At 37.7% G+C, this 13,772-nt stretch overlaps 1 protein-coding gene across 1 annotated transcript in view; it reads left to right on the top strand.

Annotated features, from left to right (window-relative positions):
• klhl24a (kelch-like family member 24a) overlaps positions 1–13,772 on the top strand; it is an 83,003-nt gene that overhangs the window by 26,516 nt on the left and 42,715 nt on the right. The window contains exon 3 of the mRNA XM_028825683.2: positions 2,514–2,698. Coding sequence (XP_028681516.1) covers positions 2,514–2,698 — 185 coding nt within the window. The remainder of the gene's footprint in view (positions 1–2,513; positions 2,699–13,772) is intronic.

Genomic DNA, 13,772 nt, shown 5'->3' with positions numbered 1-13,772 from the left:
TATATTACTTCTAATTAAAAATCTCTTTGACTTAATTCATCCCATAAATCCTTTATTAATTGTGGAAGTGGATTTCAAATTTCTGAGCTATCTGCAAAAGTAGATACTAGAATAATCAGTTATGTTATATAATACAAATAACTGTGATGGTCTGCCTCAGGGGTGAATTTGGCAGGAAGCTGTAGAAAAGAGTGCTCTGAAGAATATGTAGAAAGAAGAAAATGATCATGCAACCGAACCAATACATGAACCAAAAATCAAAAAGTCAACTCAAAAATTCCAAATTCTGAGCTCCGTAACCACTAAATATACATTAAGTGCTATCGAAAATGTTTTGAAATATACACATAAATTTGAACAATGAGGAATATGTAGCAGCAACTTAAATAGCAATGATTTCCCAGAACAACCCCCCTAGCGACAAGTCATAGTATTACAGCAATTTTTCACAAAATGGCAATACCAGCAAAAACAAGATGCTGCTGTGGTGTTTTTAAAATATAGCACTAAATAAAATTAACAAATTTTAAACAAAAATTTGAGCAGAAGGCAAAAGTATATTTGACTTTTGTATAATTGAAAACTATAGTAAAAAATTATCAAATTTTTCCAAAAAATTCCCAAAGTCCAGGGAAAAAAAGTAATATATCATTCACATTGTTTAACGTTAGCTCTTTTTAAATACTTATGAAATGAGCTTGTAGTAAATAGATGATAATACAATCTCTTTTATTCAGAATGTTGTTTAAACATACAGTACATTACACTAAAACGTGTATACAAAACAAATGTATAACATACATTTATACATCAAACTTTCATTCATAAGCAAAACATGTCAAACCCTATTCAGTTATTAAATTGTGATAAATGCTCCATGCTATGTAAACTAAGCATTGTTGCAGTTCATATACATTTATATTTTGGAAATCAGGATATCAGGTCAGGTCACATTGGGGAGCATGCACTGGTACATCGTGTTGCCACACCCATCACACAAGGAAACAGCTTGGGATCAGTGTTGGCAACCTACCAGGCAGACATGCAGTCCAGTCCAACCTTTCCAGAAATGACCATCTATCTGTTGCTGCCAGGTATTACGTGGGTCTGGTCCAGCCGCTCAGTTCCTCAACAATGAAGATCCTGTGAGCTGGATTACCCTCTGGAAATCGTGCCACATGGCCATAGTGCCATAACTGACACTCCATCACAATGCAGGTAATGTGCCTCATTCAGGACTCAGTGAGCAACCGCTTGTTCGACACAAAGTCAAACCAGTGGTACTCAAGGCACAGTACCAAAGGAGTCAAGTCTTCATCTCAGGTCACTGAATAGCGTCCATGTCTTGCAACTATATGGAAAAACAGGGAGGACCAGGACTCTAAAGACTTGGACCTTTGTCCTTTTGCAAAGATATCGGGAGAACCACAGACCCTTTTCCATTGACCTCATGGCCCCCATGCTCTCCCAATTTGTCTACTGACTTCATAGGAAGACTCACCAGAGACATGAAAGTCCCTGCCAAGTTAAGTAAACCTCTTGACAAGGTTGACACTCTCTCCACACACAGACAAAAGGCCATTAAAAACCTGGATCTTGATTTTTATCCAGGACATCACAAGTCCAGACTCTCAGACTCCTCACTCAGTCTTGTGAGGGCCTTAATCAGAACTTCCATTGACTTTGCAAAGATCACAGCATCATTGGCAAAGTCAAGATCAGTGAATCTTTCTTCACCAACAGATGCCCCACAGCCTCTGGACCCCATGACATTGCTCAACACCCAGTCCACACAAGCATTGAACAGGGTAGAAGCAAGAACACACCCCTGACAAACCCCAGAATCAGCTGGGAAGAACACAGAGGATATGCCTCCACTCTGCACAGCACTCAAAGTACCATTGTACAGGCTGGCAATGATATCCAGCAACTTTGCGGGGAATCCCTTCAAGTATCAGAATGTCCCACAGGGTAGCTCGACCAACTGACTCGAATGCTTTATGAAAATATAAATTGACAGAGGCTGCAAAGAAATTCTGCCAATATTCACGTTTGTGTTCATTGCGGACATTAGTGCCAGGATGCAGTCAATGGTAAACTTCATAGGCATAAAACCAGACTGCTGTATTCACTGGTAAGTGAGTAAATGATCATGAATCCTATTGAAGATGACTCTAGCAGAAACCGAGAGCAGTGTTATCCCCCTGTAGTTGCCACAATCTGGGCAATGACTCTTCCTTTTCCAGATAGAGATGACAAGTCCTGTTTTCCAGTTATTATTTTTAAGCAAATAAATAGAAAAAAACCTTTTGAAATTAGTACACCAGTAAGCACTTCTATTAAATAAAAGAAATTTTCCTTAACCATTGGACCAAGAGCCTTCCAGTAGATGTGTACATCTTTATTTTAAACCACCTTTTATGAATGAAATAATTTTACAGTTTTAAATAACAGGAAGTGGTCTCCTGTTCAGGTCTCTCTTATCATAGTAATTAGTCTGTCTTGTCCCTCAGATCCACAGGCTTTTCCGAGGTGATTGTAGTGGTTGGAGGCTGTGAGAGAGTCGGTGGGTTTAACCTCCCTTATACTGAATGCTACGACCCAGTAACCGGGGAGTGGAAGTCCTTGGCTAAACTTCCAGAATTCACCAAATCTGAATATGCTGTGTGCGCTCTTAGAAACGACATACTTGTCTCAGGTAAGGATGCCCTTTAGCCTTTTCAGGTAAGAAGGCTATTATTCAACAAGAATGACAGCATTATGATTGTTTTTTTGTTTCATTTTGAACAATAAATGTTATTTTAAATAATATTGTACAAAATTAATGAAATTAAGTCGCAATATTTGCAGTAATTGTACAGCGCATATTAATAACACATTATTCATTGTATAACTTAAGTCTCTATGTTTTACTTAAAACCAAATTATAAGTTCAACGCGGCTGCTTATGATTCTCTTTTGATATTCTGTCAATGTAAAGAGCAGACAAAAGGAGTTTCGAAAGTCACCTGTAGCAAGAATGAAAATACTACTCTCCTTTCTCAAATAAAGGGAATGAACAGCATGTCACAGAGCTCTCATTCCACTATAGTCTTGCAAAATTTCCTGTTAGACACAATAGGGTACATAGTTAAGACATTTCACACAAGCACAGGACTGAAAAACTCCTCTCACTACTCAGATATCAATTGAAGAACATATGGTTAATCTCTATTTCCATAGAATCTCTATTTTCTAGCCTCTGGCAGATGCTTTTTCCCAGAAACTGAGAGTTTTGTGGTCTCTTGGTAATTGGAACACATCCCCTGGCCTAGCTTAGTAGAAATGGGAATCACCATTTAAATTTGCAGTTGAGAGGTAGTAATCCGGCCTATGATCCAGAACTGAAGAGATGACATTATCCAAGACAGCCCAACAAAGCATATCGCCTACAGTGAGATAACTGAAACAATCATTTGTCCTCACCATGCTCCATGGGATGTTTAACACGTTGGACACCCTTTTGTACTGTTGTCCTTATTGATACCTTTCAATGATGAGATCCCGTTCGTGTTTTAAAAGTTGTTTGTGGACGATGGCTTTTGGAGTATGTTGCAACCAAGAGGATATCGGAAAAATCCTACAGGTACAGCCAAGCTTCACCTGAGCTCAATCAGAGACACTTTAATTAATGTCAGGTGTACAGTAATCCCTCCTCCATCGCGGGGGTTGCGTTCCAGAGCCACCCGCGAAATAAGAAAATCCGCGAAGTAGAAACCATATGTTTATATGGTTATTTTTATATTGTCATGCTTGGGTCACAGATTTGCGCAGAAACACAGGAGGTTGTAGAGAGACAGGAACGTTATTCAAACACTGCAAACAAACATTTGTCTCTTTTTCAAAAGTTTAAACTGTGCTCCATGACAAGACAGAGATGACAGTTCCGTCTCACAATTAAAAGAATGCAAACATATTTTCCTCTTCAAAGGAGTGCACGTCAGGAGCAGAGTCTGTCAGAAAGACAGAGGAAAGCAAACAAATCAATAGGGCTGTTTGCTTTTAAGTATGCGAAGCACCGCGGCACAAAGCTGTTGAAGGCGGCAGCTCACACCCCCTCCGTCAGGAGCAGGAAGAGAGATAGAGACAGAGTTTGTTTTTCAATCAAAAATCAATACGTGCCCTTCGAGCTTTTAAGTATGCGAAGCACCGTGCAGCATGTCGTTTCAGGAAGCAGCTGCACAAAAGATAGCAACATGAAGATAATCTTTCAGCATTTTTAGACGAGCGTCCTTATCGTCTAGGTGTGCGAACAGCCCCCCTGCTCAATCCCCATACGTCAGGATCAGAGAAAGTCAGCGCAACAGAGACAGAAAAGTAAGCCAGGTAGCTTCTCAGCCATCTGCCAATAGCGTCCCTTGTATGAAATCAACTGGGCAAACCAACTGAGGAAGCATGTACCAGAAATTAAAAGACCCATTGTCCGCAGAAATCCGCGAACCAGCAAAAAATCCGCGATATATATTTAAATATGCTTACATATAAAATCCGCGATGGAGTGAAGCCGCGAAAGGCGAAGCGTGATATAGCGAGGGATTACTGTATAGTAACTACTATTTAAGATGAGACCTATTGTGATTGGTTGATTCTGAAATCAGCCACATACTTGATTATTAAAAGGTATGCACACTAATGCAAAAAAATTCTGATTTGTTTTCACTTTCTTTGTGTAGATTGCAATTTGTATAGACTGCTATTTAGCAATAAAAGTGGAATAAGTTCTGACAGGATTTATCTTGGTATCGTTTTTTTATTACACAAAATCTGCAATTTCAGCAGGGGTGTGTAGACTTTTTATATCCACTGTACAGTACAACTGTTTTAGATCATCACAGATTGTAATTTTCAGTTATTAGTGACTTGTTTGTTACTTATAAAATTAAATTGTAATTTACAGTTCACATCTTGAAGACATTTATTTCATGTTAGCTGGTTTCAGATTTTAATCTGTTCCATTTAAATTTATCAGTAAATAAAGCAATATGTAAGCATGCACATGAAAGAAGGAATGGGTGCTGCTTTCTGATAACCAAGTGCCATTTGAGAATTTATGGAGTATAAAGTGTTTATTAATATTGCATATCTTTTTTGAGGTGCTGTTCTTCTTTTGCATGGTTGTATTTTACCTCAAATTAAGGTGAAGTAACCAGTCAATAAGCAGAAAAAAGATTCCTTCAAACTGTAGTTCTCATCACAAATTTCATGCATTACGAGTACAATTTAAACTTAACAAGCTGTGAAAATAATTAATAGTGTGGAAGAAACCCATTATGGCCCAGAATTTTTCATTCTGCTGCAGAATGACTGGGAATGAGTGTGCAGTATAAAATTGTATCATTATAAATTTTTTATTTTTCAGTATTTTATTTTTTTTAGACTTTTACATTTTTAAACCTATTTTTAAAAAATTACTATAACCTTATTTTTTGCCTTATTCTAAAATTAAGTAACATTAGACATAGAAAAAAATACTGAATTTTAAGATAATAAACATCCTTATTTTAATATACAGTATACACATAATACTTGATATGTTTCCAAGATGAACAGGTAAGATTACTGAGTAAATTACAGTATATGCTGAGTTGTGAAACTGGAAAACATCAGATATTTTGCCAGTGTAATGAGAATATTTTCAAATTTGTTTCAAGAACAACTAAGGTTTTGGAATCAAAAATTTAATACGTATTGGTTCCTGCAAGTTTTAGATTGTGCAAGTCAAAAGATCATGCATCACAATTTCAATTAATCAGGATTCACACATCTGTGCAATAGATTTCCTGCGTAAAATGTTAGCAGTGAAGAACCCACTAATTTTAGTTGGTTTAACAATGATTTAACCAGAAGACATGCTCCTTGCATTTCTGGAAGTGTGATTAATAATGAAATACTTTTCAAATGTTTCAAACCATTCTCTAGGTTCAAGTAAAGCAGGTATCACATACTTTTGCTTATTTTAAAACACTGTACATTTTTAACAATGCTGCATTTAAAAATAGTATTGTGACTTACAGTACCTGTGAATACAATAAGTGGCCAGCTTTTCAGTACAATGCTCAGTACTGGCTGCTCACCAGACAAATAAGAGAATAAACTGTCAAAGTATATTTGCAAAGAAAGTAACTTTTTGTTCAGAAAGTAAATGCTAGTACATTACACGTGTCATAGGGAGAAGAAATGTATTCTTGCAGTATCCGGCATAAGGCAAAATTCAACTCTGGGAAGGATGCCAGCCCATCACAGGGCACACTGACCTACACCTTCTCAGACTGTGCAAATTTAGAGGCACCAGTTAACCTGGCATGTATGTTTTTTTAGTTATGAGTCACAACAGAAAGAAGTGACCAGGCTGGGATATGAACTATTCTCCTGAGGTTGTGAGGTATCAGTGCTAACCAATGCACTACTTTTCCTCACTTGCACTGTAAAAAATATTATGTTTAGATCTTGAATTTTTTAATTATTTTTTTTATTAGGTCAGGGTGTTGTACCGTGTTAGCCATTGTGAATGTAGAGAAAAGCCATGCCTGAAGAAGGGGCCTGAGTTGCCTCGAAAGCTTGCATATTGTAATCTTTTTAGTTAGCCAATAAAAGGTGTCATTTTGCTTGGCTTTTCTCTTTTATTAGGCCAGTAATAAAAAACAAGAATTATAAATAATACAGGTATCTATGTGCTATATTTAATTTAGATTCTTTTTTATGTTGTACTAGAAGAGTGTTTTGAATAAGGCAAATAATCACAAAGAACATTTTTGTATGAGAACAGTTATTTCAGCCCAACACAGCTTGTCATTTCTGTTCATGTAATATTTTCATGATATTTTTAGTTTGTTTTATAAACCAGGCTGTCTAAGATGTTATATTCAACTATACTACTTAGAAATGTAGTAGTAGTAGTGTTAGAAGTGGTAGTGGTAGTAGTTGTTCTTGCTGTTGTTGTTGTAGTAGCAACTGCACCACTTTTGTCATATATACAAGTGCATCTGATGTTCTATGCGTGAAGAAATGGCTTCTAATATTTGTGGAAAATTTATCTTGAACCATTTTCCATCTGTGTGACTTCTGTCATATCATCTTGTGATCTTTGTTTTCTAAATGTGTCAGGATTCAGCTCATTCAGGCATAGCTTATACCTCACATTCTAGTTCACTGTCTTTTCTGTGTACTTTTCCAGCACTATTATAACTTTCTTGTAATTTGGAAAACAAAGCCGTATACAGTGATCCCTCGCTATATCGCGCTTCGCCTTTCGTGGCTTCACTCCATCGCGGATTTTATATGTAAGCATATTTAAATATATATCGCGGATTTTTCGCTGCTTCGCGGATTTCTGCGGACAATGGGTCTTTTAATTTCTGGTACATGCTTCCTCAGTTGGTTTGCCCAGTTGATTTCATACAAGGGACGCTATTGGCAGATGGCTGAGAAGAAACCCAACTTACTTTCTCTCTCTCTCTCTCTCTCTCTTGCGCTGACGTAGGGGGGTGTGAGCAGGGGGGCTGTGTGCAGCTGCTTCCTGAAGGACATGTTGCATAGTGCTTCGCATACTTAAAAGCTCAAAGGGCACGTATTGATTTTTGACTTTGTTTTTCTGTGGCTCGCTCTCTCACTCTCTTCCTGCTCCTGACAGAGGGGGTGTGAGCTGCTGCCTTCAACAGCTTTGTACCGGCGGTGCTTCGCATACTTAAAAGCCAAAAAGCCCTATTGATTTTTTTTTTGACTGCTTGCTTTGCACTCCTTTGAAAAGGAAGATATGTTTGCATTCTTTTAATTGTGAGACAGAACTGTCATCTCTGTCTTGTCATGGAGCACAGTTTAAACTTTTGAAAAAGAGACAAATGTTTGTTTGCAGTGTTTGAATAACGTTCCTGTCTCTCTACAACCTCCTGTGTTTCTGCGCAACTCTGTGACCCAAGCATGACATTCTAAAAATAACCATATAAACATATGGTTTCTACTTCGCGGATTTTCCTATTTCGCGGGTGGCTCTGGAACGCAACCCCCGTGATGGAGGAGGGATTACTGTACAACATTTCAGGTGTGTTTCACTAATATTATAAAGATTATGGAAAACCTCTGTGGACTTGAAGTCCACATGGTATGCTATAGAACCAAGCATTCATGACAAGTAATTAAAATTTCTTCCTACCTTTTTGAATTGAGTTTCTTTTTTCTTTATTCTAAGCATATGTTACTATAACTATACAATATGTAAATAACAGTTAATTGTCTTGCAGAAACACAATGGCAAAGTGATGTTATTCCTTCTGTCTTCCAGCTCAAGGCAACTGGATTTAATTCCAAGCATTGTCCATTAATTTACAAAGTCTAAATATGGTTGGTATGAGTTAGTGTGGATGTGTGCCGTAATTTGGAACATACTTAATTTTTTTAAGGCCTGATGCCACTAGAGTATGCTGTAGCACTCTGTAACTTTTTAACAGAGGAATCAAGCAGCTTTGAAAAGTAGATGGATAGATGGAGTAAAGTATTTCCTAAGAGCATACAAGTTTTCAAAATGGGGAAAAAATATTTCTTGCTTCAAAAATAATGGTAAATAAAGCCACTTAGCTGAATATTATGTTAGTTATATAATGCATCAGTACTAAAGAGAAGTAACAATTAGCTGAAAATAATGGTAGATAAATAATGCATCAGTACTAAAGAGAAGTAAGAGAAATTGTGACATTTCGAGAAATGTAGGTATTTTGCTTTTGCTAATAAGCCTGTTTTAGCAAAAATGTTTTATGATTCTTCTGTGCTGTTTGACCAAGAAGTGCTGGGTTGTACAACAGTAAATAACATTCCATGAATTCACCTCAGATGATTTTTATACTACTTTCTTGGTTCTGACAAATGAATTGCCACATTTGTCACTTTGATCTTTAGTTAGGTTAATAAATATGTCTAGTGATAGTAGATTGATTACTATTACCAATAAAAATCACAGTAAGGTTTACATGAGATACAATCAAAATTTACCTACTGTGTTACTAAGGCATTTTATTGCCCAAAGACGAGTGTAATGTAGGGAAATGTACTGTAATATAAGATTCTTATACCTCATTAATTCAGTTAGGATCATGGGGACCAGAACCTATCCCAGCAGGATCAGATGAAGGTGTAACCACAAGGGGTTACCAGAGAGCCACAAACCACAAACAGTAACACAGCACACATTGCATGAATAAAATCATAGATATTTATTCTTCAAAAGCACCTTTTTTACAGTCTTCACACCAGTTATTAGCCACAATACACAATGAATATATAAATTGATTTTTCCTCCAGTTGAGTGTTGCCTGTCCTCCCAGCTCTGACTCATTTGAACTGAGGCAGCGGATTCCTTTTATGTAGGTTCCAGGAATGCTTCCGGTTCCAAGCCATGTTTTCCAGGAAGCACTTCTGGTCATTGAAAAAGTAGGGAGGTCCTCCCTCAACAGTGCTCTCTAATGATACCTAGGGACCCCAACAGGGCTGCACTTCTGTACTCCAACTCCCAAGAATCCCTGCAGGTGTCCCGTCTGGGTTCTTATGTGAGGACCACTATCACCTGTTGTATGGGGAAATTGAACTGCTCCCGACTCCTGGCTATAGCTGGTTCTTCCATTAATTTACACTGGACGAGTACAAAGATTTATTTGTTCTGCCAGCCATGTGCATTGTTGCCCTGGCCTCCTGTCCATTTAACTGATTCTTCTCTTTTATGTCAGGGATGCCCATTCTCATTCTACAAAGGACGCCATTCCATTTTATGGTACACTCTTCCACACACCTTTCCATTCCCATAAGACTATTGACCAACTTGAAATCAGCTCTCAGACTAACATGAAAGACTTTGGGATGTGGGAGAAAAAGTCTACACAAAAATTGGGGAAACATTCAAATTCTACATAGACAACTTGCTAATGTGGCATGTAAACTACAGCTGCTGTATCAGTGAAGCAACTCTTTTAACATGTTTAAGGTCATTACAATTTCTAACATTAGCATGTGTGTGGTTGGTCAGATTGGAATATAATATTAATGATACTACAGCCTACTTCATATTTCTTGTCCATCCTTTTTTTATACTAATGTTTTCTGTTTCATTATTATGGGGGTCTGGGTCTTATTCTGGCAGCACTGGTTACAAAACAGAAACAGCCTTTATTCTTTTATTCGCACACACAAACACACTGTGAAAGACCAGCCTCGGCACAGAAAGGCATGTACTCCAACTGTACAAAACATGCACCGTTTATTGTGCATCACACAAAGCCAACCACAGTGCACAAAAACACTACACTATACTCAGTCCTTTACTCTCCTTCTTTGCCACCTCTACTCCACTCCTCGTAGCTATGTCCTCTTCCACCTCACTCCGGCTCTCCGAATGGAGTGAGGCCGTCCCTTTTATTTCACTCCGGATGTGCCCCAGGTGCTGTGTAATGGTCTTCCGGCAGCACTTCCAGTGCAGGAAATAGTTCTGATATTTATATGGCTCTGAATAAAGTATATAAATACTATTCATCATAAAACGGTGAAAAAGATAAACTTCAGAACATGTCAAATATGAGAAGTACACCAGGTAGAACGTTTTTTTTTATTCTAATGTACTTAATGATGATTTGGTTTCTCATTTTCTCATTCCATCTCCTATCCCACAAGTATGTGTTTAAATTGCATTTGGATCCTTAGAAGAACACTATAGTAAAGCAATATTCAGTGACATATTCATGAAACCATTTCAGTACTATCCTAGCCTTTTGGTATGGGGCAGTGTTCTTCTGAAAATGCCTAATTGTAGATGGATACACTGCTGACATGATGGGATTCTCCTGATCTGCTCTGATTTCTCTAATCATATCAAAGGAACTGTGTGCATGCAATAAAGACAGTACTGTGTGGTCTGCAGAGGGCGCTCCTGCTCCCCAAACCTGACACAGACAGACGCAGGACACAAGTTAAGCACACACACCTTTATTTTTCTTTCTTTTTCTCCATGGGAAACGCCTTCCCCTGTTTCCCACTGGTACAGCACAGTCTCAAACAGAACAGCACCAAATCTTTTTTTTCTTTCTCTCCTTCTCTTTCCGCCACTCCTCGGGCAAGCTTCGTCTACCTCCTCCCGACTCTGGCTCCCTGGAGTAGTGGTTGATGGCTCCTTTTATGAGGCATCAGGAAGTGCTCCAGGTGCTTGTTGACCCACTTCCAGCAGCATTTCCGGATGTGGCAGAAGAGCTGCAAATATGGGCTCAGCAGCAGTTGCAGCACCCCATGGCATTGCCCATGGAACCCAACAGGGCTGCATCAAACTTCATCTCCCATGGAGCCCTGCGGGAGTCCGAGGCACCGGTGCAACTCAGTGGGGCTACCACCTAGCGCTCTGGGAGAGGTAATGCTCTGGATATGCTCCCACCCTTGGTCCTTCCAGTGTGGAGAACTGTTAAACTGTATCAACCAGCCTGTATTTTTGACAGCCAGCTAAATGGATTCATGGAGTTTTCACAATGTGCTTTTCACACTATCAGAATTAATCAAAAATAACAGGCATTCACAAGACCAGGTAATGGTTTACTTGTTCTCCAGTTTCCGGTATTTGTGTTCCTTAACACACTGTCACTACTAACTGTTTTCACTAACAGGAGTAAAATTTACTTGGATTGTTTGGCTGCTATACACAACCATAACCATGAAAAGAAGTAATTAATTGTGCATTCACATATACCTGTTTTGCACCAGTATTGTCACTTCTTTTGGCACCAATGATTTCCTTGGTTGATAGTGGATTGGCTGTTTGCCTGCTATTTTTACTCTGTACAAGTTGTGCCAGCCTCTACTAACCATTTTTATCAAAGCCCATTTTTACTGGAAGGTCACTCATAGTCATTATACCTGTGACTCTATTGATTTCAAAATTCAAAGAAAAGTTGCTGTTTCCAATACACTCTTACACCTAATACTATGATAAGTTAAAAACCCCTTATTACTCTTGTCTGTTTTACCCATAATTGCCAACAACAAATGATCCATTAGTACCGGTGTTCCTGCTTTAAACAGTCAGTGGCAATGTAATGCTGCCAGTGACTGAGAATTCAGTTACATGAGATGTTTTCTTAAATGTATTTCACATTAAGAGGGATGACTGAATACTGTACAACCAGAGTCCTACTTGTGCTTTTACCTGTTATTTTGAAAAATGGTTAAATAATATAAGCTCTGCTTAAATATAACATTTTGAAGGACAATGTCAATAGTAAGGTAAGCTCATATTAAAAAATAAATATTAGGATAACATACATTCTGAAGCCTGCTTAATCCAATTCAAGATCCAATTCAGGCAGAAACCAGTCCTGGACATAGCCCACAGTCACAGGGCCCATTCATGTACATTCCCACTTAACTACCAGTTTAGTATCATTACTTAGCTTAATATGTATATCTTTAAAATATGGTGAGGAAATTCAGAATATCAGAAGAAAAAAAATAAATAAAAATGGGGAGAATTTCTAGACTTCGCAAATTTACTGACCGGGTAGAGGATTTGAACCCAGTAGTTTAAAAGGTAACAGTTTGCATGATAAATAGGAATATATACTGCAATTAATAACATTTAAGAAAAAAACTGTTTATGTCTTTAAATAAAGGTATTAACCAAGTCTGCCATATGCTAAAAAGTTTAAACTGAAAGATTAAAAGTTCAGTTGTAGCCTCGGGCCTCTCATTGTTGACTCACTGTTGTGAAAGACACATATAGCGTGACTGCCTTGTATTCTGTTAATAGAAATGTACCTGCCACTGAATTATTTTGATGATATTTTTCCTTTATCACTGTCAATTGAAGCCCCAAAGACCCACTGGTTTTAAGTTATTCAGCATGGAGAACAGTAGAATGCATTGTGTTCTATTAGCCTGTTGTACTATATATCAAATACACCAAGTATTTAAATAAATCACTGAAAGATAGCCAATTCTTAGTAATACAGTACCAGGAACAGTATTAAAATGGTGTCAGAGGCAAAAGCATGAAAAGGAGACATTTTATTTAATACACGTACAATACAAATAGAAAGAACAAATACAAAACAAGTGCCCAACTGTCTTCAAGGTACAGTGAGGCCATGAAGGGCTGTCTTGAAGCTGCTACAACTTTCCAGGTAGAAATAGCTGAGGCTTTTGGGAACAATTAACATATCAAAAGAAATATTGTAGATGTTGTCTCCCTTTAAAAGCCACACAGAGGTGCAAGGAATTCATTTTAATCTGGTAAACCTTTAACTTTACAGGCAGCTGTTGACCTCAGAGGTGATGCTGGGACTTGCTTAGTAATAGATTGGGTTTAAAAGCTACCCACTGTCAAAAGATAAACGAATTAACAGGTAACACTGTTGACGTCCCAGTAGTGGAAAGAGGAGAGACCTGGTACTGGAGAAAGAAAGACTGAGACAAATGGAAGGTGAAGAGGATAGTGCTTCAGTTCCTCTCTTGTGTGTTTAAGATTTCATTGGATGATTAATTTTTTAAAAATTTTGAATTTCTAATGCCTCATTTCCAGAGTTTAAACCCTTAAAATAAATATAATAGAACTAAATGTTTTGTAATGAATGTCAACAATACACCTTTTTGGCTATGTATAAATAATGATTTTTTGAACAAAATCTAAATTTAGAATATAATTTTTTATAATATCTATTATATCTTGTTCTCCCCATATGTGTATGCTGTTCGTGTATAATTTTCTGATTTTCACT

The sequence above is a fragment of the Erpetoichthys calabaricus genome, chromosome 2 (assembly GCF_900747795.2).
Source record: "Erpetoichthys calabaricus chromosome 2, fErpCal1.3, whole genome shotgun sequence".
Taxonomy (NCBI): Eukaryota; Metazoa; Chordata; class Cladistia; order Polypteriformes; family Polypteridae; genus Erpetoichthys; species Erpetoichthys calabaricus.
This window is presented reverse-complemented; position numbering and strand designations above follow the sequence as displayed.